Source organism: Haliotis rufescens, unplaced genomic scaffold (assembly GCF_023055435.1).
Source record: "Haliotis rufescens isolate VD_foot unplaced genomic scaffold, xgHalRufe1.0.p SCAF_4, whole genome shotgun sequence".
NCBI classification, from domain to species: domain Eukaryota; kingdom Metazoa; phylum Mollusca; class Gastropoda; order Lepetellida; family Haliotidae; genus Haliotis; species Haliotis rufescens.
In genome coordinates this window covers 58,693,482-58,720,298 of record NW_025964112.1, presented here as the reverse complement: position 1 = coordinate 58,720,298, position 26,817 = coordinate 58,693,482, and the positions used below count along the sequence as shown (strand labels likewise).

The following is a 26,817-nucleotide window of genomic DNA, read 5'->3' as shown; positions in this document are numbered from 1 at the left end:
TTTCAAGAATGATGCTTTGATAAAAATAGCATTGATGACTTCATAACGAAATATGATATTTTAAAGATTCAATAATATTTTGACATGTTGATCAGTTCGATGTACTTCTACAGAACATTAGCCTGACAGAAAACGCATCATAATGTAGTCCTTCAACGCCTGTCTCTGGAGTCGAAATTGCAAAATATAATGAATTAAGAATAAGCGCGAACATATCTGTAACCATCTATCCTTTATATATGTAATTTGTTAATGCAAATATTTATTATCTGACATACACGCAAACCTGTTTATCTCTTATTTAAACATATTTGACTGATAAAATCAAAGGAGGCCCCTCCTATCCTTTTACTTATACACGTGGTCCCTCCTATTCTTTTAATTATACACATTTTCAGTGATGCAATCATACAATTTTTGCTGCAATTGTTCCATTTACGCCCAATGAATTCTGATTCGGCATATAATCGAGACTGGTTATTCTCTGCCACTGACGTGTTACATTAACAAACAGTTATACATTTCAATGTATTATTAAGTATCTTCATTTGTTTTAGTATTCATTGGTAGGTCATATATTAAGTTCAAGACAGAAGCTTGTAATGTTAATGTATTTATCACTAATCTCTCTAACCCATGTATTTCGTGCGGGCATGTCAGTAAATACCAACTACACACGTATATATGTAGAATGATCACGTATTGAAGGATATTGCAATATTTACCTGTATGCGCATGGTAAAAACAGCCTCCACGAATTTATGCAACACATTCTGGGAGTTTCTGTGAGCATGTTTTCATTCTAGGAAAGGTTTCTTATTTCGAGTTACCATGTTTGGCTGAACCTTTACTCTACTTTAATGTTTAAACACGTTTCGCTTTGAGGTGTGAATTATGATCTGCTATATGGCAATACCATGGATTATAGAGACGAACACTTCTGTCTCCCCTGCCTTGATGCTGACCACAATCATAGAACACAAACAATGCTGCATTCCACAACTGGTTCCTAGCCGCCACACCTTGGACTTAATGTCCTCCAATATAGGAGTAATCTCGAACCGTGTTTAACCAATGAATCTTATAACATTCTCAAAAATCTTGCAGTAGCTACCTAGACATGAAACCCAATGTACACAACTAGTCTTTGACCAGCGGTCATTCCTGGGGTCCTCTTGGTCAGTTTTCTGATCTCTGATTTGTAATGCGTCGTGCTGTTGTATGGCTGAGCGGGAAAACAAAGACAACCATTTAGAATTCGTCCCGAGTCAACAAGGAGGTAACTCAAAAGGCACACAGTCCGCAAGGGTTGTCAATATTAACTCAGAGGAGTACAAAACACACGGCAGCAGGCTCGTTCTTCAGTCTCGCCTTCACAAGCCAGCAGCTCTGATACCTAGCTTAACATCGAACAATACTCAAGTGAGCATCGCAAGTTGGATCTTGTAATTATTGGCAACGGTGCGAAAAAGACCGTCAGCTCTCCGTATTACGTCAGGATAATAGCATCAGTGAATTGCTTCTGTAGAAAGGCCTTGAGAACGCGCATTTCTTCCAACGTCCACTAAAGCAGATTGGACGTGTGAGAAACATTCATCTCTGATCTCTGGAAGTGAAGACCTAAAATATCTACACGTAACCCACCTACCTGGCTCGAGCTGAACACAAATCGAACAGTTTTTGCACCATCTGGTTTTGGTATTGGTCAAGAAGGGTCATCAGTCGGTCATTCTCGAGATGTCGCGTGCTTTAGTACTTCTCTTGATATCATCGTTTGTTTGGAAAGGTAAGTAACAGTTTAAATCTTATCTTATGGTTTAGATTCAAATCCAGCAATATTCTATTCATCTCTCAGATAATCCTCATGGAGTTCACAGCACGGTAGAAATATATAGTTAAATTATGAGATGTCACACTTCAGCTTTAAATATAAGCCTTGCATGTTCCTGACGGCTTAAAACAGGGAAGTAAAATATATGTGTCAGTTGATAAATTGTACATGAGTGTAGTTTGGTATAATTTCATTTGGAACAAATGTACGCGGAAAGGGACTGTGAGACTTTCTAAGTCGCAGAAACCGTGATATACTAACTATTTCATTTTGAAGGTGTGGTTTTCAATGAGTTGCTGTTAACACCAGAATCAAACGTAAAATTAAAATCCATAGTTCCTCAAATGTATGCAAACCTATCTCGGACGCAACATAAATAATTTTAAGGTGGTCACTTCATAGAATTTTCAAATAAATGCAATAAAGATAATTAAAATAAAATTAACATTTCAATAGTTCAAGCAATAGCCATGCTATATTGGTTATTTGCGATGGTGTCAGTTGGATGCGTTGTAAATGATGCTGACACGTTCATGTACCAGATAGTGAAGCGTGATCATGTGTATGCGATACATTAGGTACATTGTATAAACCAACCAATATCATTGTTAAACCGTTCAGCCCATCACTCAGAACCCCCAGATAGTCATAAAATAACAGAATGTCAATTGTTTTTGGAAATAATTCATTCACAAGGCATTGAAAGACGAATTTATATATGATTGGTTTTAAGATAATGTTCCATGCGATGTATTACTAGATTATCTGAATGCGAAGTCTGCATTGGTGGGTTTAGAGGGTTTCGACAGATATTGAGTTAAAACATTTTATTTTAAAAACCCTCTGTCTCGTAATCATATATGCTTGCGAAACGAAAAGTATTGCATATAAAATTCAATTGAACTATATAAAATGGTGGTATTCTTTTGGGACAATTGAAGGAAAAAGCTTTTAAATGTTTCTTATGAGTTTAGGAGTAACATGTGAGTGTATATTTCACCCATTACTATACATTAAGATGGAGAGGCGGTCGGGTAGCCAAGTGGTTAAAGCGTTCAATCGTCACGCCGAAGACCCGGGTTCGATTCCCGACATAGGTACAATGTGTGAAGCCCATTTCTGGTGCCCCCCCCCCCCCCCGCCGTGATATTGCTGGAATATTGCTAAAAGCGGCGTGAAACCATACTCACTCACTCACTCACTCATTAAGATGGATTTCTTTAGAAATGCGTGGCGACTAGCTGCAAACTTGCTCATGCGCGTTAAGCAAAAATTCCTTCCTCCCTGTAGGAATGCATTTCACTCATTACAGTGAGTGAGTAAGTGAGTTGGGTTTAACGCCGCTTTTAACCCACGGGTATGGTGCTGACAAACCTAGAAACATAATCGGGGCGAACCGGGATTCGAACCCACAATCATAGGTTCCTGGCGTGCCCAAGGGACGCAACTCTGCACAGCGAATCGCGGCGCCTTAGACGACTTGGCCACCCGTGCCCCCTTCACTCATTACAGTGCATTAAGGGGTTTTCACAAACATGAGAACAAGATGTAGTAGTATTGGAGATAAGGATGAAGAGAGAGGTATTTTAGAGGTGAGGTACAGTGGAATCGGATTAAACGAAGCGTTAAAAAATATTGCCCTTGTATAGCGACATGTGTGTACGTGTGCGGCTTCTTGTACTAGTCCTAACTAATGCGGTTTTATAGTGCCCAGTGATATACGCGGTTGACCTTGGATACCCCTCTCGGGCACAGTATATAGACTCCGAGCCGACCAGTCATTGTTTTAGAACATTAATGACGAGCGCCAAGTAGGCTAACAAGTACCACCATGTTACATCTATTGGTATGACACGACAGGGATCGAACCACCGATCTTCCGCTCACCGAGCAACACTCTATCTGCTAGACCACAAAGGCCGTCATGTGTTATTTTAAAAATAATAAGCACAATTATCAGCTTGATGTCACAAAACCAACATGAACGCTTTCCATACATTGTCTAGTGCATAGTGTGGTCAAATGCAAATCACCCATTTCTCCAGAGTATCTTACACCTTGAAGAATGAACTCAAAAGCCAACAAGGGACATTCTCTGACTGAGTGCCTTACGATTTCGGCAGTGTCTGTCTAACGAGGGAACACAAGCCGGCTTCTCTTGTGCCTCTGTCAAGATGATCACTGTGTCCGAATTTAGCTCTCCGAGTAATTTGAACTACAAATGGCCGTTCCAAAAAATGTGGAGGTCACACGTTTTGGAAATAAAAAAACTGTATTGTTTGTGTATGGTGGTGAAGGTGTCTTGGCACGATTCTTGTCGGATTTGGAAAACGATGTTTACTGTTGATTTTAAAGTAGATAACAAATAATGGTTGTGAAAATAGTTGTGGGGTCATGTTTAGCTGTCATAACTGTTGCTTATAAAGTAGCAGACAATGGTACATGGACACAACGAAGAACGTATATCTGTATTTGGTAAAGCGGTTGACATTAACTTGATAGCCATGGCTTGGAAACGTTTGTGATTCAGATGTTTGCTCATGCCTAGCCATGTTGTCTTTGTCGTGGCAATTGCAGCTCTTAAATCTGACTCGTGACCACTTTAGCCCTGTAGTTTGTCACGTACCCACTGTAGCCGTGTAGTATGACTCGTGACCACTGTAGTCTTGTAGATTGACTCGAGAGCACTGTTGCTCTGTTACTAGTGGTATGACTAGTAACCACTGTATACCTGTAGTATGACTCGTAACTGCTGTCGCCCTGTAGTATGGCTTGTAACCATTGTAGCCATGTACTATGACTCGTGACCACTGTAGTCCTATAGTATCTCTCGCGAGCACTGTAGCGCTGTAGTATGACACGTGACCACTGTAGTCCTATAGTATCTCTCGCGAGCACTGTAGCGCTGTAGTATGACACGTGACCACTGAAACCCTGTAGTATGACTAATGACTAATGCATTTCTATGGTATGACTCGTGACCACTGTAGCCCTGTAGTCTGAACCTGATGACCCATCTCCATGGGGTGGAATGCGTGGAAGGGGGTGTCATGGTGCCACAACATTGACGGATTTAGAACACTTCTACGGACCCTTTTCAAAGTAACAAGCCAATATCTTTGAAGTGTTTATATTAATATAAACGCATTCCTGGAATGTAGAAGAACCTGCGTTCATCGAAATCCCATATAATTAACAAAACAGTGTGATTCATACAATTTCAAATGATACCAAATTGGCTTCTATTTTCTCACAAAAAAGTGGAATCCATCAATGGATGGAGAATGATGGAAATCCTATTAATGACACAGGTGCTTCACCACACTGTGCTCAAAATGCCGCCATAGATTCTACCAACACAATGCCATACACATCATCTACAGGGAAACTCCTCACTGTCACGCAGCTCAAACCTCAACCGCACTGCAGTTTTATAAAAACAGTTACCAAGTAAAGCAACATACTTAGAGTGTTGCCGTTATAATTCCTAACGGCGCAGTTTGTGGTTTTCTGTTGTCATTCCCGAAGATGCCGGTTGATGTTGTGAGTCTCCGTAGATGCAGTTTGATGTTTTGAGTCTCCGTAGATGCAGTTTGATGTTATGAGTCTCCGTAGATGCAGTTTGATGTTGTGCCAGATTCTGCTTGTGTTCTCTTTAGGAAGCAAACGTTAAAATCATTGTCTTAAAATATATACTTTTAAACCAAACGGATTAATAAATAAGTTTAGTACTGAATGTCCTTTTGACAGTATTGCAATGGATAAATAACTTTAAGGTCAAACACATCAAACAAAGCACCGGGTGTTCATTAATGAACAGAACAGTCCAAAGATAGCAATCCGATGTATTCAAATAGAACCAATCGTGTTCGTCAATAACAACTCATCTTTTCATTTTCTCCTGGGACCCGTAAAGATCTGGGGTAAAATATATCTTCCGCAACCCATGCTTGCCGTAAAAGGCGACTATGCTTGTCGTAAGAGGCGACTAACGGGATCTGGTCGTCAGACTCGCTGACTTGGTTGATGTATCCCAATTGCGAGGATCGATGCTCAATCATTGGATTGTCTCGACCAGACTCGATTATTTACAGACCGCCGTTACAAAGCTGGAATATTGCTGAGTGCGGCGTTAAGCAGCATGAAACAAACAAAACAAACATTTTCTCCTGGTACCTTGGATTGAGAGGACCTGGTAGTAAATGACACTCAAGAATTTACAACTGGGGTATCTCCTCATTATTTCCTCCAAAAAAGCAATTATATCGAAACACTGAAATATACTCAGTTTGAAGAGAAAATGAATAAAATCTTGCCACACACACAACAAATAACGTCCAATGTAAATTGCGTTGCCAATGATATAATTTGTAATTGGAAACTTGATTTCTTGTTGATTTAATCTGTAGTTCAACCGGAGTATATTTGACTGGGGCAACTTAATGCAAATGCTTCTGATGACGATGTCAACATGTGCGGGGGTCATCGTTCTTCTCCGGTGCTTAAACGCTTTTTTTTAAAGAAGTCAAGTTTTTAACGCAGGAAGTTAATGTTTGCTGCTTTAATTACTCACAGACATTGTCGTTTTGCTACAAACTCTCCGAAAACAAGTCAAACACTTGTTATTTGACTTCTAAGTGTGCCGCCAGGTGTCACGTGACGGAGAAATGGATTTGACCGCAGGGAGCGACGGCTGGTTAATTGTGGGACAGCATCTCATGTCATTGAGTTTGATAGGGATTGGCTTCCGGAATGTAATATGTATTTATGAATTGTTTTTCAAACAGTGCGTCAGATTTATTCTACCGAGAAGCATTTCGATAACATGCCGCGTTATACCATACAGCATTATAATCGTTGACAAATGAAGGGAGGTGAAAAGACAAAACCTATTGATTACATCAGATAGTTTAGATCGTGTTATGGTAGAGCATATTTTATTATTTCAATAAAGAATTCTCATTTCTATATTACCTCAATGTTGATTTTGTTTCCTTGCTGACTACTGTCATTAAACTACCAATAAACTATACAGAATTCAGAGCCAGTGACTTGTGTAGTAGATTATTAAATATTTTACTAATTATGAGTAAAACGATTAGAACGAAACGTTTAAAAAGAAGGTTCTTCGAATTATTTCGATTCAAATAGATGAAAAAGGGGACGTCTAGATAAATCTATGCTTGCATTGGACGCTTGATAATTGAAAATACAACTGTAAAAACGCCACTGCTTCAGAAGATCTTAATCAAAGAATGGCACGGGTGGCGCAGTCGTCTAAGGCGCCGCGATTCGCTGTGCAGAGTTGCGTCCCTTGGGCACGGCAGAAACCTATGATTGAGCTCGGGGGTTTCACCGAAGTGGTAAACGTCTGAAACCTGCATCACTTCGGGCTTTCCTCCCACATTAAGCTGACACGCCGCGATATGACTGGAATACTGTTAAAAGCGGCGTTAAACCCAACTCACTCACTCACTCACTCTTAATCAAAGATCTGTTTACTCCAAATCAGTGAGTATGGTTTCGCGACCTTTTAGCGGTAATCCAGCTATGTCACGGCGTGTCAGCTTCATGTGGGAGGAAAGCACGAAGTGATGCAGGTCTCAGACGTTTACCACTCCGGTGAAACCCACGAGCACGGGTATGGTGCTGACAGAGGACATCAAAATTGGTTCACGCATTAAACCCATGTGGAGAATGGAACTCGAGCTTTCGGCGTGACGAGTGAACGCTTTAACCACAAGGCCACCGGCTCCGTTTTCAAGGAGAATCGTCATCACCACAAGAGAACGATCTGGTGATATGAATGTCGATGTAACTCGACACGGTTTGTCAATGGAACCTGCGTGTAATTCGGACAAATTGTCACATTGAATAGTTGATAGAGTTGGTTTTAACCCCACTTTGAACATTATTCCAGTTATATCACAGCATGTCAGCTTGATGTGGGAGGAAAGCCTGAAGTGAGGCAGGTCTCAGACGTTTACCACATTACCCGCTATATATCACCAGTATGGTGCTGACACTAATCAGTGCGAACCGAGATTCGAACCCACGATCATAGGTTCCTGGTACCTCTAGGGGACGCAACTCCACACAACGAATTGTGGCGCCTCACACAACATGGTCACTCACTTCCCCTGGATACTTGATAAAGATTGTTATTGTTAATTATACCCAAAAATTGTTTATGATGATGCTGTTCAGAAAACCAATATAAGCACGTTACCACGTCATCACTGTTTTTTAGTGATCCATTCGTATACTTTTTATAGAATCTGTTTCGGATGATAATCTTCTCTGATTATTCTCTGCCGTTCACGTTTTATATTTCATCAGACCATCTGATTCAGCTAATATTGAATGTGTCTATTTGCATCAAATACTTGATGATTTCATCTCATAATGGGCAACCGATAGGCTGACTGCGTTATATTTGGTCGGCCCACAAATGACCAGACAGCGGGTTTGTGCCAATATTAGATCTCTGTATTCCGTGGCATCAAGGTTATGAATTTGCCTTGTGGGTACCATCCCATTACACGTGTGACACCCAACTGTCACATGTCACATGATTCATGAAATAAATTTCCTCACAATAAGACACATTCATAAAGAAATTACATCACGCAAACATTGCAACTTTAGCTCAAATATTATTAAAAAAAGTAAGGAAAACCCAAATCTTTCATATCATTATAGTCAATCTGCCATGCTATTACAGACATAGCAGATTAACGATAGTTATATGAAAGTAATCAATGGTCCTTAACTTCTCTTAAGTCGTATACAATGAATACACGAAAAAGTCGTTGATGCCACATGAAACATCGGTTTTAACCGTTATTGATTTACTAATAGTTTCAGCAAGGCATTTTCGTAAAATAATCGTAAACATACTGATAATGTAACCTATATTAAAAAAGAAATCGCCAGAGGATAATCAGTCTGTATTACCCTCCGAAAAAGATTCCATAGGACAAAAGGCAAAATGGTAATTTTTGTTTGTTTGTTTGTTTGTTGTTTAACGCCGCACTCAGCAATATTCCAGCTTTATGACGGCGGTCTGTAAATAATCGAGTCGGGACCAGACAATCCAGTGATTAATATCATGAGCTTTGATCCACGCAATTGGGATCGATGGCATGCATCAACCAAGTCAGCGAGCCTGACCACCCGATCCCGTTAGTCGCCTTTTACGACAAGCAGAGTCACCTTTTACGGCAAGCATGGGTTGCTGAAGACCTATTCTACCCCGGAATCTTCACGGGTCCAAAATGGTAATGAAATTCATATAATGGATGATGAAAATCAGTGATAACACGGGTGTTCACGAAAAGAGTACAAAATTCTGCTCTGTCAGTAGGACGGCTACTCGTTGTTCATTCCAAAAGTACCGTAAGTGACATTGTGTTAGGAGGTGGGAAAACGAATATCAGTTTGAATGTGGTACATTGTGTATTTACATCGGACCTGGCAAACACTCTTGAACAAAGTGGAGACATTTAGTAAAATGTCAACAATGTAGCGCACGTTTCAGTTCGATGCCAAAAACGCATGTTTGCATATGTCTCTTTTTACTTTTGATGTTTTTGAATATGGAAGGATATGATTTTGATTCTGTGTGAACAAACGTGTTGCAAATATGAACTGAATTTAATAAAAAAAAAAAAAATCAAACTTTGTTGTGATGAACTAAAAAATAGGTTTTTGCACGAATTCCTTTAAATGTATTTTCATCCTCACTAACAAACAAAACATTTTTTAATTAATGGACGGCTTTTGTTCATGATTGATACTGCAAATGTTGACACTGTTTCATTCACATATTTGCGCGATGGTTTGCAAATGTTAAAACAGGTTGATGTAAACAGTATTCCGCGCATATCTGATACAAACTGCTCTGACATGCTGCATTCGTTACGACATAAACACAATATTTTGCAAATTACAGAGATATTGTTTAGAAGAATAATGTTACGGTATTCTTGGCTTCTGTTTGAAAGGACCACGTGTTTCACGGCCAAGAGCGTTCACAGCGAATGCGGGATTATACAATTAACAATAGAAGAGTGTTAAAATTCGAATCAAGAGAAGGCGCATATTTGACAACAACGCAAATATGTTCGGCTCGGTATCACGTGATCATAGCTATGGAGACGATTTGAGTGCATCTGGAGGATTTTTCGAAAATGAACCAAATGACACCCATGCTTTCAACATGATCGTGGCTGTTCTTTTCAAAGGAAAACAAAAACTGAAGGAATTTCCTTATATGGACAAATATGCTAATGAGAGTTTTTGTAATGAGAAAACTCTTTTTTTAAATTCTTTACAAATATTCGCCGGAAAGTTTGGTTGTTTTGCTAAACCTAAAACACAGGAGTAGCCATACTCCAGAGATTTACTACCCCTGCCTAAATCCTAATGGGTTAATTTGCCCTAGTCTCCCCGCATTCTAGATAACTTCAAACTGGGGTGTCTCGATATTTTAATCCCTGGGGTAAAAGTGCTCGCCTCGTCAACTATTGTGTTATTTCACCGCGCCTTGCACCAATCTGTTCCTGTTGCCATAAGCTTCTCAAAACTGTGGCAAATATTATGTACAAATTGAGTATGAGTGCTAACGAGGTTTTAGAAGAAGCTGAGCGTTAAGTGAGACTTTTATTGAGTCCAATACCGCTGTCTGGAGGCCAAGGCTCGCAGAGAGATTAAATGATTACACTTTCAATTTTCGGAGTTAAAAATCAGTTTGAAGTTATGTTGACACATCTTTGTGGATTAAGAATATTGTTGTGTTGATCAAGCGTGGACGGGTTTACACTTTGAATTAAGATAAACAACATTTGTACAGAAGTGTGTTTTTCAACCGGCCGGCTCACCTTACCTCCATTGGGTGAATCGTTGAACGTCCTATCAATTGTTTTAATCATTTTAAAAGTTATTTGATAATGATCATGTTTTTGAAAATTGCAAAACCAAACTCACTCGTTCACTTACTCACTCACTCACCGAAAATGTGTGGCAACAAAATATTGATTTTGGGGGTCAAATATTTTGTGTCTGTGTTTCGGTATTTCTAAGTGTGCGTCTGTGGCCAGGATCCCATACTTTTAGCACTCGATACAGAATGCAAAACGTCCACACCAGGGAATAGTAAGTTTCGATTATCGGCAGTTCCATTGGATGTAAAAAGCAATATAGCCGTCGAAAGGGTATGATCTACACGCTTCAGTGATAACACCAGGTGTGCGCGGACAGGGTAAGCATGTCCAGACCTATGGGTCGTACTGCCTCTCACACAATTTTCAATAAAATAATCAGTATTTGTTGCCTTAAGCCGCACAGCAGTACGCCTTGACCAGACAATCAAGTGATGGACCAGACAATCCTGTTACAACATCATCTTGATTTCGCTCACAAATCGCAGACCGGCGACACCGAAGCGGTTTACAGCGGTGAAATGGCATGCTTTGTAAATAGAATAGAATACATTATTAATTTGCATAGTGAACATACAAAGCTTTTGTTAAAAACACTAATCTTACTACAATAACATGGTTGTCATGGTGTTTGGTCTAGTAATAAATCTGCTGCTGATGTACAATCTACGTGAATTATAAAAGAAGTCACATTTAAAAAGGTATTGAAATTAGTGACACGATAGCGCATATACTGATAAACAATAAAACATGTTTATTTTGAATGACGTCAGTGATGTACAAGTGCGAAGACCTGTGAAGATCCGGGGTAGAATAAGTCTTCAACAACCCATGCTTGCCGTAAAAGACGTCTTTGCTTGTCGTAAGAGGCGACTAACGGGATCGGGTGGTCAGGCTCGCTGACTTGGTTGATGCATGCCATCGATCCCAATTGCGTGGATCGATGCTCATGATATCAATCACTGGATTGTCTGGTCCAGACTAGATTATTTACAGACTGCCGTCATATAGCGGGAATATTGCTGAGTGCGGCGTAAAACAACCAACCAACCAACAAGTGCGGAGATTCTGCTGGTTATAAGTACAGAACACGACTTCTGTTCACTGTTTTGTTCAATACAATGGTATGCCTACTGTGTTAGCTATACTGGCAAACATGGGAGGACTCACATAGCTTACACCAACTCACGAATCCTTTCATATCGATCACTTCTAGATCGATTAAAAAACATTCAACATTTTGGATAACAATTTCTGGTTTACGAAGGCTGGTCAAATAGTTCGTAGATTCTTACACGGTTTTCAAGCTGCAATATACCAGAAGATGTCATCGATAAACGTGTATGTTTTGTTTTACACACCAACTTCATGAGTGCCGATCAATCAGTGCCATTGAGATCGATATTCATTTTTTTAATTTTTCAACAGTTTTAAAAATAGTCTGCTGAGAAAAGTTAGTAATACGAATTGTTTAAACAGTCACAAGGAATTTGTAATTCAAAAAAGAATTTGATAATTTTAGAAACAATCCCCTTAATTCTATTGTTCGAGTAATTTTAGAAACACAAGACACGTCCCTACCGTCAACAACACACCAGTATGTCTCCCCTATTCCCCATGCCGCGGGGTGGAACAAATCCTGGTATATTTCTGGACAAACATATTTCCCGTTGTCCCAACTGACGTATCCACAGTGTACGGATTTAACGCTTTGCTGTTTCTGTTGTCCCTGAATTATCGCAATTCTGAGTAGAGCTTGACACTAGTTTCTCTGCCTACAAAAATAGCCCTGTTGTTGACATGGAGTTTGGCAGAGGATCGTAGATTGTTATTGTTCCCAGAAAAGGGAGTACACGCTTGTTGGGTGGGAATCCATGAATATATAGTTTATAGTTAATAACATAATGTATATACTGTGGGAGGATAACACGGACAGATGTTTGGAAGTAACTTCGTTGTCCTTATATCGCTGTACATTGGTATGTTGCCATTCTTAGCATGTCCCTGTCGCCTCCCAACAACGATGAACATGCCATTGGATGAAGCTGTTGGTTGACAGTGTCATTCGGAATTGTTTTCGCCTGTTAAACTTTACTGGAACACGACTGGTCTGTTCTGTTAGGTATTCAATTTGGTTATCCTTCAAAGGCTAATTGTTGTCGATATTTCTTAACCAGATTTATTTCAGATATTTTCACTTGGATGCTGGTCATGTGACTTCATTCTACATTCGTTCTGGGATTTCAATTCTGTTAAATGGCCATTCCTTGAGGTATACTGACACGGATTAAGTAGAGCATGCCATTCCAATACTTCTAATTTACAAACGTTTCCAAATCTGTCAAATCATTTTATCAATAGAGATTACAGATATGAGATATAGTGTTTTCGTAAAGTAAATATACCTGGAATAGAAATTGCATTATGCGAACCTATGTCTTAATATATTATAGCTACTATACGGAGTGAGTGAGTGAGTGAGTTGGGTTTAACGCCGCTTTTAACAGTATTCCAGTTATATCACGGCGTGTCAGCTTAATGTGGGAGGAAAGCCCGAAGTGACGCAGGTCTCAGACGTTCACCACTTTGGTGAAACCCACGAGCACGGGTATGGTGCTGACAAACCTAGAAACATAATCGGGGCGAATCGGGATTCGAACCACCCAGGCACCACCAAGGAACCACCCAGGAACCACCCAGGAACCATCCAGGAACTACCCAGGAACCACCCAGGAACTACCCAGGAACCACCCAGGAACCACCCAGGTACCTCCCAGACTGGACAGGTACCCCCTCTACTCTTGCCCCTGGTTATCATGTTTGTTGTTGGTTACGCCACAGACAGCAATGTCAGACAGGTGTGTCAGGACGACCTGTGGTGTCCGAGTTTGGGCCAGACAAACCGGTGGTTGATATTATGAGGAACGCCCACGTCATCGGGGTATGGTGACACATAATCAACCTCACAACCATCCGTTGAGTGCTTGGGACCCAGTCACCACATGTAATATAGAAATCTATTGTTTGTAAATAATCGAGTCTGGAACAGACAATCCAGTGATTGACATCATGAGCATCGATGTACGCAATTGGGGTATGGTTACATGCATCAACCAAGGCAGCGAGCTTGACCACCCAATCGCGTTAGTCGCCTCTTACGACAAGCTCACGCCGAAGACCCGGATTCGATTCTCGACATGGGTACAATGTGTGAAACCCATTTCTGGTGTCCCCCGCCTTGATATTGCAGGAATATCATTTAGACTGTTTCTATCCCGGAATGTTTACGGGAGCAAATATTACTTTGCTAGTTGACTCTCTATGGCGCACAAAGTAAACATCCTCGAACAAAGTCGAAGTGAGTGTTGTTCTCCGCCATAGTCAGCAAGACTATGAGTCCCCTAAATAATCAAGAATGGGCCTGAAAATAAGTGGTTTGGGGATTGAGCATTAACTCATGGGTTGCGATGACACAAGTACCTACGTCACACATTTTGATACAAACGGATTTAGATTTTACTCTACAAGAACGGACGTCATATACCTGGGATATTGCTGAGCGCGGCGATAAATAACAAACAAACTTACAACATGGGGAACAACGGATATATTCTGTCCCGGAAACCCCAATTACAATTCCAATCTCAAGTTAAACCCTATATCACCATCATCACTGCCGTCCATGACGGCGGCGGTCAAGCCGACATGACATGACCAGTGACGTCAGGAAATGCCTACCAACCTTCAATTAAGGCACGTGGTCACTGCTGTGGTTAGGTACCAGGACACCGTGTCTTCAAGGTGTATACATTCCGTCAACAGGGATTGGCCAGCTGTGCCCAATGTTAAAACGGCGGTAATGTTGTTTGGTACTTTGTTTGAAGCAGATTTAACTAAAGCTGTCCAAAGATTGCCTGATCCTTCCAGATTAATGACACAGTTTCCCAAGGCCTGTTCAATCAGAGTTCACTCCACCCTCCTCTCGGTAAATCGGGTCACCTTTTCTGTTCTCTTTGTTTTGGCAACGTAGTGGCTTCATTTATGCCATACTTCGTGAGACCAGCGTTAAGGGTTTCACAATGCAGCCTTGGGTTGAGTACGTCACGGAGACTAGAATAAGTCTTGTTGTTATATGATCGGTTAAAAGGCAGCGTGTTTGCAAATTGGTCCTGTTAATTTGTTGAGAGACGATGGAGTAGCTATTTGCTTTCCAAAATTAAATCCTGTATCTTTGTTCTGTAACATGTGGAGCTGCAGTTGGGTTGTCTGGTGATAAAAGTGTTCGTCACGCCGAAGACGTGGATGTTTTTTGTGTGTTTTTTTGGTTTTTGTATTATATTATACATTTATATACTGCAGGCATCCAGATACTAGTATCTGCTCAAATGTGGTTTTATTTGTTCACCGACCAGTGGATCCGCTCGCATCCCAGTTATCATTCTCAACTCCCTGGGGAGTATACAACCCAAGCTGCCTCGAGGCGCCATAAAGTCTTTACATCCACCTATCATATCGGGTACCCATTCCCTATTTTGAGACCGCCTCCGTGGTCTTGTGGTAGAGCGTCCGCCCGGAGAGCGGAAGGTCCAGGGTTCGATCCCGGGCCGCGTCATACCAAAAGACGTTAAAAGATGGTACTTGTTGTTACCCTGTCTGGCGCTCGGCATTAAGGGGCTAAAACAAGGACTGGTCGGCTCGGAGTCAGTATACTGTGTCTGAGTGGGGTATTCATGTTAAACTGCGGCATGGTATCTCAGTGAGCTAGCACTATAAATCGGCATCAGTCCGGACTAGTACAAGCAGCCACACACACACATACACGTGCATGCACGTCGCTATATAAGTGCAATAATCTTGGACGCGACGTTAAACCCAATTTCACCTCACCTCACCCCTATTTTGACATGTACCAAATGTTCGTGAACATTTAGGTGAATAATTCACGTGCCTTTGCATGTGTTTGTGACCGGTGGAGCGGGATACTCTCACCTTTTCGCGAACACCAGGTATCGTCACTTTGTGATAGTGATTCATAAGCACATTATCATGATAAAGTCGGAATCGTACAATCGAGACTGCTTTTAGCAGACATTTCTTATGAAAATGGAAAGTGTTTGTCGCTTTTAGCTTCATAAAATCTGAGTTATATAATTGCGTTAAACTATACATGTTCAGAGATTACTGATCAAGTGCAAAATTCGAACATTGATGGCCATGATATGCATGTTTGTTTACAGGTAGCGGAATTTCTTTGTTTTTCCAGATCGCAAAACTATTTTTGTTGCTTTCAAGAACGTTTTGGATATCAAACAATCCGTGAACAATATTCTAAGTTGTCGAACCAAACATTTAATATCATGAGTCAATTTGTAAACATTCCATAACAAATTGGCCGCGTCTTTTGACAAGACCAGCTCCACTCTTAACACTACACGCTGTTTCTCAGTGGGTCAATATTGTATGTGAGAAAATATGCAAGAAAATAATAACTCCGCTGCCGCTATCAACTTTACGACAATAAAGATCAAAGCTAACTGTGACTGCTCTCTCATATGTTAAATTGTTCACACACGTTGTATTGTTGGTGTCCTTCACCTTGAACGTTACAAAAACGTGCGTCATCAAAAATGCTTGACCAATTCCATGTTAATGTATGGGCAACTGACCAGTGAGGGTTTAGGAATGTGCCTTGGACTCTCAAAGATCTTTGTGGATGCATTCTTTGAGGATACATTCGACTTTCGGAATAGCCAGCATCCAATTGCATACTCGTAATGTTTAAGAATGTTCAAGGGCGACTCGAATAATAAGCCATGCACAAAATTCAAAACTACCTTTTTTTATGAAGATGTTTTGCACAAACTCGGTTTTTGATATGGATTGTCAATAAACTAACCGAAACACTGTTAAAGAATCGCGGCAAGATCTTTTTTTATGGGCGTTGATTGGGCATCGATCTTGTCGTCTTCAGATCGTCAATCCTTGTCACTTTACTTTGAGGTACAATGAAATTCTTAAACAGCAAACTCAGCATTTTTGTTTAAAAAAGGTACAGCTTAAGAAAAGGATGTAACCATTCCCAACTTATAACAGGCGATTACTTCCAAAGCTGTTTTTGGGACTGTCTTTATCACGAACAGACCGCCCCGCACATGTGCCCCGATAAGTGGTCGCTAATCCATGATAATTCTAACCACTGTTTCAGGGAATCCGCCGTAATCTGATTCCTTGGCAGTTAATCCGTTTCAAGATGACATTGTCTCTATTTGCAGGTGTACGTTGTATCTGGAATTAATTCCTGGAACACTTCCCTCAATGAGGATATACACAAATCCTAGTAAGACCATTTTGGCACTGAAAGTACCAAAAAAGGATATGAGGAAATCTCGAGACGTAGGAGGTGCGTTGTCAATTTACACCTGACGCCGTAGTGCGGCTGTTGTTTATGGAGGATTGGGTGGAGGTGGACATAGTTGGATGTATTGATACTGGGCATAGGCCCAGTGAGATGATGGTCAAGATGAATTTGTTAAGTTTTAGATATTAGGACAGTTTTTGTTAGTTTCGAAATCCAGCTGCTTGTATATACAATGGCTGTAATGTTTTTAGATGAGTGAGTGAGTATGGTTTTACGCCGCTTTTAGCAATATTCCAGCAATATCACGGCGGTGGACACCAGAAATGGGCTTCACGCATTGTACCCATGTCGGGAATCGAACCCTGGTCTTCGGCGTGACGAGCGAACGCTTTAGCCTTTAGGCTACCCGACCGCCCCCGTTTTTTAGATGAACAAGCATCAGGAAATCCTACATATTCTAGTTAGCTGACTCTAATGTTTGAATGATATATTAGGATTCTGTTTAACTCGGTTCAGCAGTGTTTAGTGGTTTATCAAGACTTAACGCAAGCTTACCTTACTTTCTCACTTCCCGTGTCGAACCGTGAAGATCCGGATTGAGAATAGGCCTTCAGCAACCCATGCTAAGAGGATCGGGTGGTCAGGCTCGCTGACTTGGTTGATGCATGTCATCGTATCCAAGTTTGCGTAGATCTATGCACATGGTGTCAATGACTGGATGGTCTGTTCCAGATTCGATTATTTACAGACCACCGTCATATAGCTGGAATATTGCTGAGTGCGGCAAAAAACAACAAACAAACAAACAAACAAATACTTTGAGACCTCATGCATCTGTAGAACCACAATACATGTGTGTTGTTGCTGTGTTGTCAACATGACGTGTTATTGATACATTGCCCAAGTGGGGATTCCGGGCGATGAGAATGTCCCACAGCACCATATGCTTGTTGGAGGCGATAAATGGACATAGTCAGGCTCGGTGACTTGGTTGATTGCATGTCATCGTAACCCGGTGGTTTGGGGCTTAGCTCATAATATCAATCACCAGCTTCTCTGGTTCAAAATCGATTGTTTACGGGGCGCCGTCATTTGGCTGGAAAATTCAGCGGCTTTAAACAACAAAGAATGAAATTTGCTGTATATATTACTATCGTGGTAAGATGCTAGTCACCAAATACTCAACAAAGTAGACCGCCTCAGTGGTCTAGAGATAGAGCTTCCGCCCGGAGAGCGGGAGGTTCGGGGTTCGATCCCCGGCCGCGTCATACAAAAGACGTTAAAAGATGGTACTTGTCGTTACCATGTCTGGCGCTAAGGGGCTAAAACAAGGACTGGTCGGCTCGGAGTCAGTATACTGTGTCTGATTGGGGTATTCATGTTAAATTGCGGCATGGTATCTCAGTCTGGTAGCACTATAAATCGGCTTCAGTCCGGACTAGTACAAGCAGCCACACACACACACACACACACACACACACACACACACACACACACGTGCATGCACGTCGCTATATAAATGCAATAATCTTGGACGCGACGTTAAACCCCATTTCACCTCACCTCACCTCAACAAAGTTTTGCTTCTTGAACATCTTTTGACATTTCATAAGTGTCAAATACAATATAATCATTATAATGGCAACGTCTGTCCTACATGTGTATGTGTCATGAAGTTTGTCATTAATAACTTACTGTCAATACAGTGATCCACCCACTGGTAACAGTGCTGCCCTTTGTCTTATAGGGGCGGTGAGGTAGCCTAGTGGTTCGCTCGTCACGTCGAAGACCCGGCCCCGGGTTCGATTCCCCACATGGGTACAATGTGTGAAGCCCATTTCTGGTTCCCCTGCTGTGATATTGCTGCAATGCTGCTACAAGCGGTGGAAAACCATACTCACTCACTCACTCACTCACTCACTGTATCTTATTGAGGGATGTCCCTATGCTGAAAGACACTGTACTGACCACACAATCTGTTACAGAACACTGGCCTCTGTGTCTCTCGGACTCAGACAAATATAATAATCAAGTCAATTCTTTATTTCCGTCATTGGCCAGTGTCACTAGTATTATCTAATAGAAAATATTCTCCATACGAGTGGAACGATAAAGTGTCATGACTTTCCGATAATTCATATGTGAACTTAAGCGAATGCAAATTAGTCCGATGAGGCGACGTGACTTCACATTGCTTCGTTATTGAGAATAATACCACATGACATAACAAAATAATTTTTTAATTTGAAGTTTACACGATATACAGCTTTTCGTGGAAGAGAGGCCGCGAAACTGACGTTCATAAACGTATGAACGACACAATTTGACTTTGAGACAATATTATTTAAATGACGCAAACACTGACGGACAACATCCACACTGGGGAAACCCGTGGGAATTCCCTTGCACGAATACATGCAAAAGCGTTGTTTCTTATACTTTAGACCCTTTAATCGTGAAATCGTTAACATTGAGAAAAGTCAGAGAGTTTGACTGCATGATCGTTCACGAATATCCTCGCTACTACCCATCCTTGTAAACACAACGTAGAAATGAACATCCACTAGCGTAGAACCGTGTCTGGACTGACAGTTACAGTCTACAGAAATCTATGAATGTACCTTAGTATTTATTTGACACATCTTTCTAGTCACCTTTCAATGATCTTATAGTTGATGTAAATATATTACGACGCGCTGTCATTCTGACTGACTTACTGAGGTAGTTCTTAACACCCAATGATGATATTATAGAAATTTCTTGACGCCAATCTGTGTAAACCTGTAAAGCAAGTTGAGCATACATACGCTAATGTCACCTCTCTTTTGGGGGAACTATTTTATTCCGCGATACAACTGGTTGTTGTTTGGCTGTCAGTGTAAACAAGCCATACGTCGGCCTATAGGTTTAGCGCTTCATCCCCGGAGGCAAGCTCCGTTCATACAGTTTGGGCCTCACTCTATGAAGGTACATATTCCCTCGAACTCACACAAAGTGAAAGTCAATTCTTAATTGATAAAATTACGTCATCTTGGATTTTGTTTTAGAAACAGAATAATTTTCTTCTTCAAGACATAAGCTGCCGATCAAAAGAAAGAATACACTTGAAATTTGCATTTGTCCAAATAATTACAAATGTTATAAAAAAGTTACTAGGTTGAAAACAGTCGCCGAAACACTGCAAACTTGAGGCTCAGATACATCACCATCGAATGACCATTTCTTATTGATTTCACTGCAACCATCAAACGTGTATATGCTTACTTTTGCCCGGCAGTTTACATTGTCTTTCTTAGAAATGTGGAGTCTTTAGAGACCCAGAACAAAATGTCTTTAGGACTTGCAATGAACACTACATGTATATTAAAGGATATACCAAAGAGTACATCCAGGGGTATAAACACCTGTACTGAGGTATTATATTTCTGGACGAGGGGAAACAAAGATTTACTTTAAAAGCCCCCAGATATCTATGCACCAGAAATTGGCTTCACACATTGTACCCATGTCGGGAATCGAACCCGGGTCTTAGGCGTGACGAGCGAACGCTTAAACCACTAGGCTACCCGACCGCCCCTCAATGTATTTCAATCGTAGTTGATCCACTGATATATGTTGACATTTCTTTCTTTACACAGTAGACACAATGTATGGATAACAACTTCTTTATTTACTGTGAAGGCGATCCCTTTACCGTTGTCAAGTAAGGTCAAGTGGCCTTTACAGTAAATAAGTTGTTATCCATAAATTGTGTCAACTTTGTCATTCGTAACTTCAAGGTAATAGCTATCGAACAATTCATTTCGTTCTTTATATAAAGGCGGTGTCCGACATGCATTGATAAGCGCCTTCATTCAATACACTTGTATCACATTGTTGAATTATTGTGGTGCTTCTTCTCCAGGTTGTATGTCCGTGATGTGCTACTGGTGCAGTGGTGTGGGGGACGACAGGGAGTGTGAGACTCGACCCTATGCAGTCCGTACCGGGCCCGTCTACCTCAACTGCAGGGCCAACTTCTGTCTGTCCGCGAAGGTCATCGATGCAGGTACGTTCAGAAATAACCGAAATGCGGTCAAACCTACAGGCATATTTTTTGTTTGTTTGTTTGTTGTTTTACGCCGCTCTCAGCAATATTCCAGCTATATGACGGCGGTCTGGGCCAGACAATCCAGTCAGTGATATCATGAGCATCGATCCACGCAATTGGGATCGATGACATGCATCAACCAAGTCAGCGAGCCTGACCACCCGATCCCGTTAGTCGCCTCTTACCCCGGATCTTCACGGGTCGACAGGCACAATACGCATGTTGCATGACATTATAGAATAAGATGAAACAAGTACTGTAACATATCATAAAAAATATTATACATTTGATTTAGGTGTTACACCAGCACGAACGCCCGCCCGCCCGCACACATCCATACATACACACATTAACACACAAACATGACATTCTTACATGCACACGAAATAAACGTATAAATAATGCTGTACATTCTTGTTTGTCAAACACGCTCTACCTGTATATCATATGTACATACAATGTGATATCAAGCTGACATCACAAACAGTATCATGTAGCTGTGCATAGAGCACGTAAAACTGGCCTACTTATTCACTCATAACCCGTATCATATATAATCAGCCATATACTGTACAACACTTAAAAAGATTGTAATGTATCAGCAAACTTATTCATGACAACAAAAAACACATCACAGGTGTTTGTCAAGCATCCGGTGACAGGTGGTCCGGTCCAAGCTCCTCACAGCGATATCCCGTTCTCGAAGCTCTCTTTACTATCGCTGCCGCCAGTCAAAGCTCCCCACTGTGATGGGTGGCCACAACCATGCTTGGAGTTGATCTCGCAACCGACTGACCGTTATGTTTACAAACAAGTGATGACTGCCGTGACGCCGAATACTCTTACTCCAGCTTAATTACTTTCTTTGTCATATTTAATTTCTATTTCATTTCAACCATCATGTTATTGGTATAGTAAGAATGTAAGGGGGGAGTTGGTTGATCTTCACTTTCGTCCGCAATCTCGAACCAATCTGATCAAGTATAAACGTTTTTACATTTGGGCTTAGAGAGCAAAGTTCAAGATTCTTGTAATGGCCGCGCCCACACTGGTGGCAGCGATGTGACGGAGAATGTAACGAAGGTGTCACGCGCTGGGAAGGAGCTTGGGTACGGTCGTCTGAGGCGCAGCAATTCGCTGTTAAGAGTTGCGTCCCTAAGCCGTGACTGAAACACATTCGTGGGTTCGAATCTCCCTGATTATGTTTCTATGTTTGTCGGCACCATCCCATGCTCGTGGGATTCGTCTGAAGCCTGCATCCTTCGGGCTTTCCTTCAACAAGCTGACAAGCCGTTTTATGACTTAAATAATGTTCAAAGCGCCGTATAGACAAACTCACTCACTCTCTCACTGTCAAGCAATTCTAAATTTTAAATATATATGATACGTTAACATGTATTCACGTCTGGGGTACACCGACGCCTTGACAACACATACACATCATGGACTACGGACCCGAGTGGTTTAATGCGCCGCAAAGAAGCGTGCCTTAGCGTGCAAGGATCCGCTATCGTGGATTCGATTCGAATATGATCCTTGGTCCAACAGTACAAATTGGGATGGGGAAATGTGGACGAGGGAGCGGAAGGGTAGGGGGCGGGGAGATATACACTTGCAACAGTGCAAACATCACGTCCAAAACATCTATGACCATGATGCCCGTATCAAATACATCACCATCCAATGACCATTTCTTGTCTTGTTGTTCCTATTTAGCCACCGTCAAAGGTTGGTGGAGACTTTCATTTGCCTGACAGTGTATCTGAATAGAGTGAGATATAATGCACAAAATTATAATGGTTTATGCCTCTTACATTGTATTAAATCTATCTCTTCAGAAACTGGTCGAGTGAAGTCGTTTGCCAGACTCTGTGACAACGTTCCTCGTGGGAACCTCTGCATCCAGGATTCCAAACTCATCACATGTTACGAGTCGTGCACAACTGACCTGTGTAACAGCGGGAACCCCAGCCCCATCCACCTCCCAACCGTCAGCTACGCCGGGGAGGAAATACCCCCACGGGACTACAAGGGTGGGTACGCACCAATTCAAAACTACGACACTCTCGGAAGACCATACAAGAGCCATAGCTTTAAAGGGGCAAGCAATATCAAGTCCGGGCCAAGACGAGAAATGTGGCTCGCAACAAAACGTCAAGGATTCTTCAGCACCCAGGCAAGGAAATTCCCCTTCATTGTTACCCCGACTCCTCTAAAAGCTGCAAATGTAAAGAAGGGAAACTCGAACACCGAGATGCTGAAACTTGGCATGCAGAAGAAAGCTAATGGGTCACGTCTTGAGGCTGTGGGTGAAAACAGGAAAATGATGGTTAGTAAAGACTTGAATGCTATCCAGGCCAACACTAGACCCGAGTTGGCTGTCAACCATATTACATCGAACCCTGGTAATAAATTCACTTCTGTGGCAGACCAGATGAAGACAAGTATCTCTGTACAGAACAAGAACGACTTTGATGTTTCGGGTATATCTTTGACAGAAATGGCTGCTGCTGAGAAGGTATTCGTTGCTGATTACTCTCAAGACGATGGGTCTGAGACGAAGAAGGATGAAGAAAAAGTTGTAGATTACACTGTAAGTGAGACTGAGGAGGAAAGCATGCCAAGCAAGGAGGCTAACGATTACGTCGCAAGTATTGATCTTGCTCTTGCAGAAACTAAACATGAAGAGATGTTGACGAAAGAAAGTATCAGAAAAAACTACGAACATGGTCTGAATCCGAACTATGATAACACTAAAGATTACGAGGCTGAGAGGAAGGAACAAAACGATGCCCGTTTCCTTGACGACGATGACTCTGAACCTTTGTATGAAGAGGAGTTTGAGGTGGATCCTTTTGGCGAAATTGGACGAGGATCTGACGGGGTGGTGATCTGGCCCAGAAGTGCTATTGAGGAAGAACTTGAGCGAGAGGAATTGAGAGAAGACGAAGTACCAATGTCCAATATGATCGTAGAGGAAGATAGAGAAGAGGGTCTCATCCAAACGTTCAGGGCCAACACGACCAAGACAACCCAGGACGCTGATAAAGTTGCTGCAGCAAAAGCTAAGGTTAATGAATCAAAGCCTAAAGTTAATAGTACTTCACAAAATGATGGTGTTGCTTTGGAAGAAGGTAGTCAGGGCAAGAAGGGAGGCAAAACGGAGGCTCCTCGCGTTACTAGCAATGATGTAGATCACAGTAAGAAGAGTACTCAGAAGGACGTTTCTATGGGCCTTGACAACATCATACAGCAAATCAAAGATTTAAAAACCACAGGAAAGAAAACGGAAACTACCAAATCCGTACATGTCACAAAATCAACGACAACAACATCAACAAAACTGTCAAAACCAGAATATAAACAAACAACGACTGTTATGAAACGAAATATTACAATTCCATTGACCCACTCGGGAACTCGACAAACCACCCTCCCGTACATCTGGCGCGACAATAGTTCCTGGAATAAGACCGACACGCAAAATAAGACAGTAAGTGATAAAGAAGTCTCTGATAACGGAAACAGAAACACCAATGGATCGACTGCTAAGCACACCAAACATCACAAGAACGTACAACTCACCGACTTCCTTGAGCTTCATGCAAGCACCATGTCACCCAAATCATCGATGGATGTCAACAAAACTTTGAAAAAGTCCAACCAGACCACATTGGCCCAGAGGGATACGAGGGGTCACACGAAGGAAGACATATTCCTGGATGAATCTCTTACGGAGAATCTGAAAGGATTTGAGGAGGACCTTGTGGAAAAAACAGAAGCAGAGCTAACCGGAAGTCGTGCAGCAGTGACGTCAAGGGGCAGCTTCGTGTTGTGTGCTGTGGTCCTGTTTGTGTGTCTCATGGGACTGTGAATAAACTAAGAATAATGTTACAAAGTGAGGAACCAAATAAGTGTTGGATGTGTGGTGATGAACTGATCCCCATGCGTTATCTAGCTTGGTAATGTTGGGGCACGGATGGCCAATCGTCTAAGGTGCCACATTTCGTTGTGAAGAACCAAGTCCCTAAGGCCGCCCAAAAAACTATGATCGTGGGTTAGTCCTGATTATGTTTCAAGGTTTGTCAGCACCATGCCGTACTTGTGGGTGTCACCAAAGTGGTAAACGTTACGACCTTCACCATTTCCCTCCCACACCAAGCTGACACGCAGTGATGTAACTGAAATACTGTTCGAAGCAGCGTTAAACCCAACTCACTCACTCACGCCAGCTAGGATGACACGGCTCTACGTATGATATACCTCATAACTTCCCACCACACATCTACGTGTAATAATTCCTTAATCTTTCATACTATCGTTATGTGACACTTTACAGTTGTATGAAATATTGTGACCTTTTTGGGACTGAATCTTCTGCTTGATGGGCTGAAGTTGTGCTTGTAAATCAATTGTATTTTGAGTTGTCATGAACCGGCTCCACGTGATGCATCCCGAGAGTTTCTGGCAGCTACTTATCGGAGGTCTCTGTATAGTTTTCGCATCTCTGTGCGGTCAAGGTCAATGTTACAGATGTGTGTTTACTCGTGTAACAGATATATGTTGTGTGTCATCTTACTGTGCTTGTTACCCTGTATATATTACTGCTGGCGTTTACAACGTCAACAGCGTAAAGAACTATGTAAATATTTGCAATGACATGTATTTCCAGTCAAGTCAGGTCCTTATTTCGTATGAAGGCCACTGGCCAATATACAGGACACTTACGTAAATATATGCAACAAACTTCAACACATCCTGCGTTTGGGGCGGTCGGGTAGCCTAGTGGTTAAAGCGTTCGCTCGTCACGCCGAAGACCCGGGTTCGATTCCCGACATGGGTACAATGTGTGAAGCCCATTTCTGGTGTCCCCGCCGTGATATTGCTGGAATATTGCTTAAAGCGGCGTAAAACGATACTCACTCACTCACTCACATCCTGCGTTTATAATTATCTGTCTCTTGGCATAGCTTTGCGACACGAATTTACATAGTTTTTTTTACAATAATCACAATTTCCAAATAATAGCATTTGTAACTTATTCAGGGTTGGATATAGACATACATATTTTTTCGGCAAGTAATATTCTCTGATGCCATCATAATAATTACAGATTAAGACAAAATTATATTCATCTTCTTTACCAAGTTTACATACAGAACATGTGGGTTGTGATAACTGCTAATATCTATCTTCATTTACCATCAGTTTAAAGGGGGCACGGGTGGCCAAGTCGTCTAAGGCGCCGCGATTCGCTGTGCAGAGTTGCGTCCCTTGGGCACGCCAGAGACCTATGATTGTGGGTTCGAATCCTGGTTCGCCCCGATTATGTTTCTAGGTTTGTCAGCACCATACCCGTGCTCGTGGGTTTCACCGAAGTGGTAAACGTCCGAGACCTGCATCACTTCGGGCTGTCCTCCCACATTAAGCTCATACGCAATGTTATGAACACTGTTCAAAGTGGCGTTAAACCCAACTCACTCACTCACACAACCAAATACCCATGAGTAGTAATTACTACCCCTAAGCTAGATGTATATAGGTTTTATATCTTTCTATACTCTATTTTGCTTCCAGGACTTGACACGTGATAAGT

At 41.6% G+C, this 26,817-nt stretch overlaps 1 protein-coding gene across 1 annotated transcript; it reads left to right on the top strand.

Moving 5' to 3' along the window:
• The first annotated feature begins 1,385 nt into the window (after positions 1–1,385).
• Positions 1,386–26,550, top strand: LOC125372489. The gene is made up of 3 exons (XM_048382669.1): positions 1,386–1,786; positions 21,036–21,179; positions 23,060–26,550. Exons 1-3 carry the CDS (start codon positions 1,738–1,740, stop codon positions 25,093–25,095), a joined length of 2,229 nt encoding a protein of 742 aa, XP_048238626.1. The 5' UTR covers positions 1,386–1,737; the 3' UTR covers positions 25,096–26,550.
• The last annotated feature ends 267 nt before the right edge of the window (positions 26,551–26,817 follow it).

Bases quoted from the DNA above. Each gene is read 5' to 3' on its own strand.
- LOC125372489 (XM_048382669.1), top strand. From the start codon at position 1,738: ATGTCGCGTGCTTTAGTACTTCTCTTGATATCATCGTTTGTTTGGAAA. The intron at 1,787-21,035 runs GTAAGTAACAGT...CTTCTTCTCCAG, and splicing joins ATCATCGTTTGTTTGGAAAG to GTTGTATGTCCGTGATGTGC. The intron at 21,180-23,059 runs GTACGTTCAGAA...CTATCTCTTCAG, and splicing joins CGCGAAGGTCATCGATGCAG to AAACTGGTCGAGTGAAGTCG.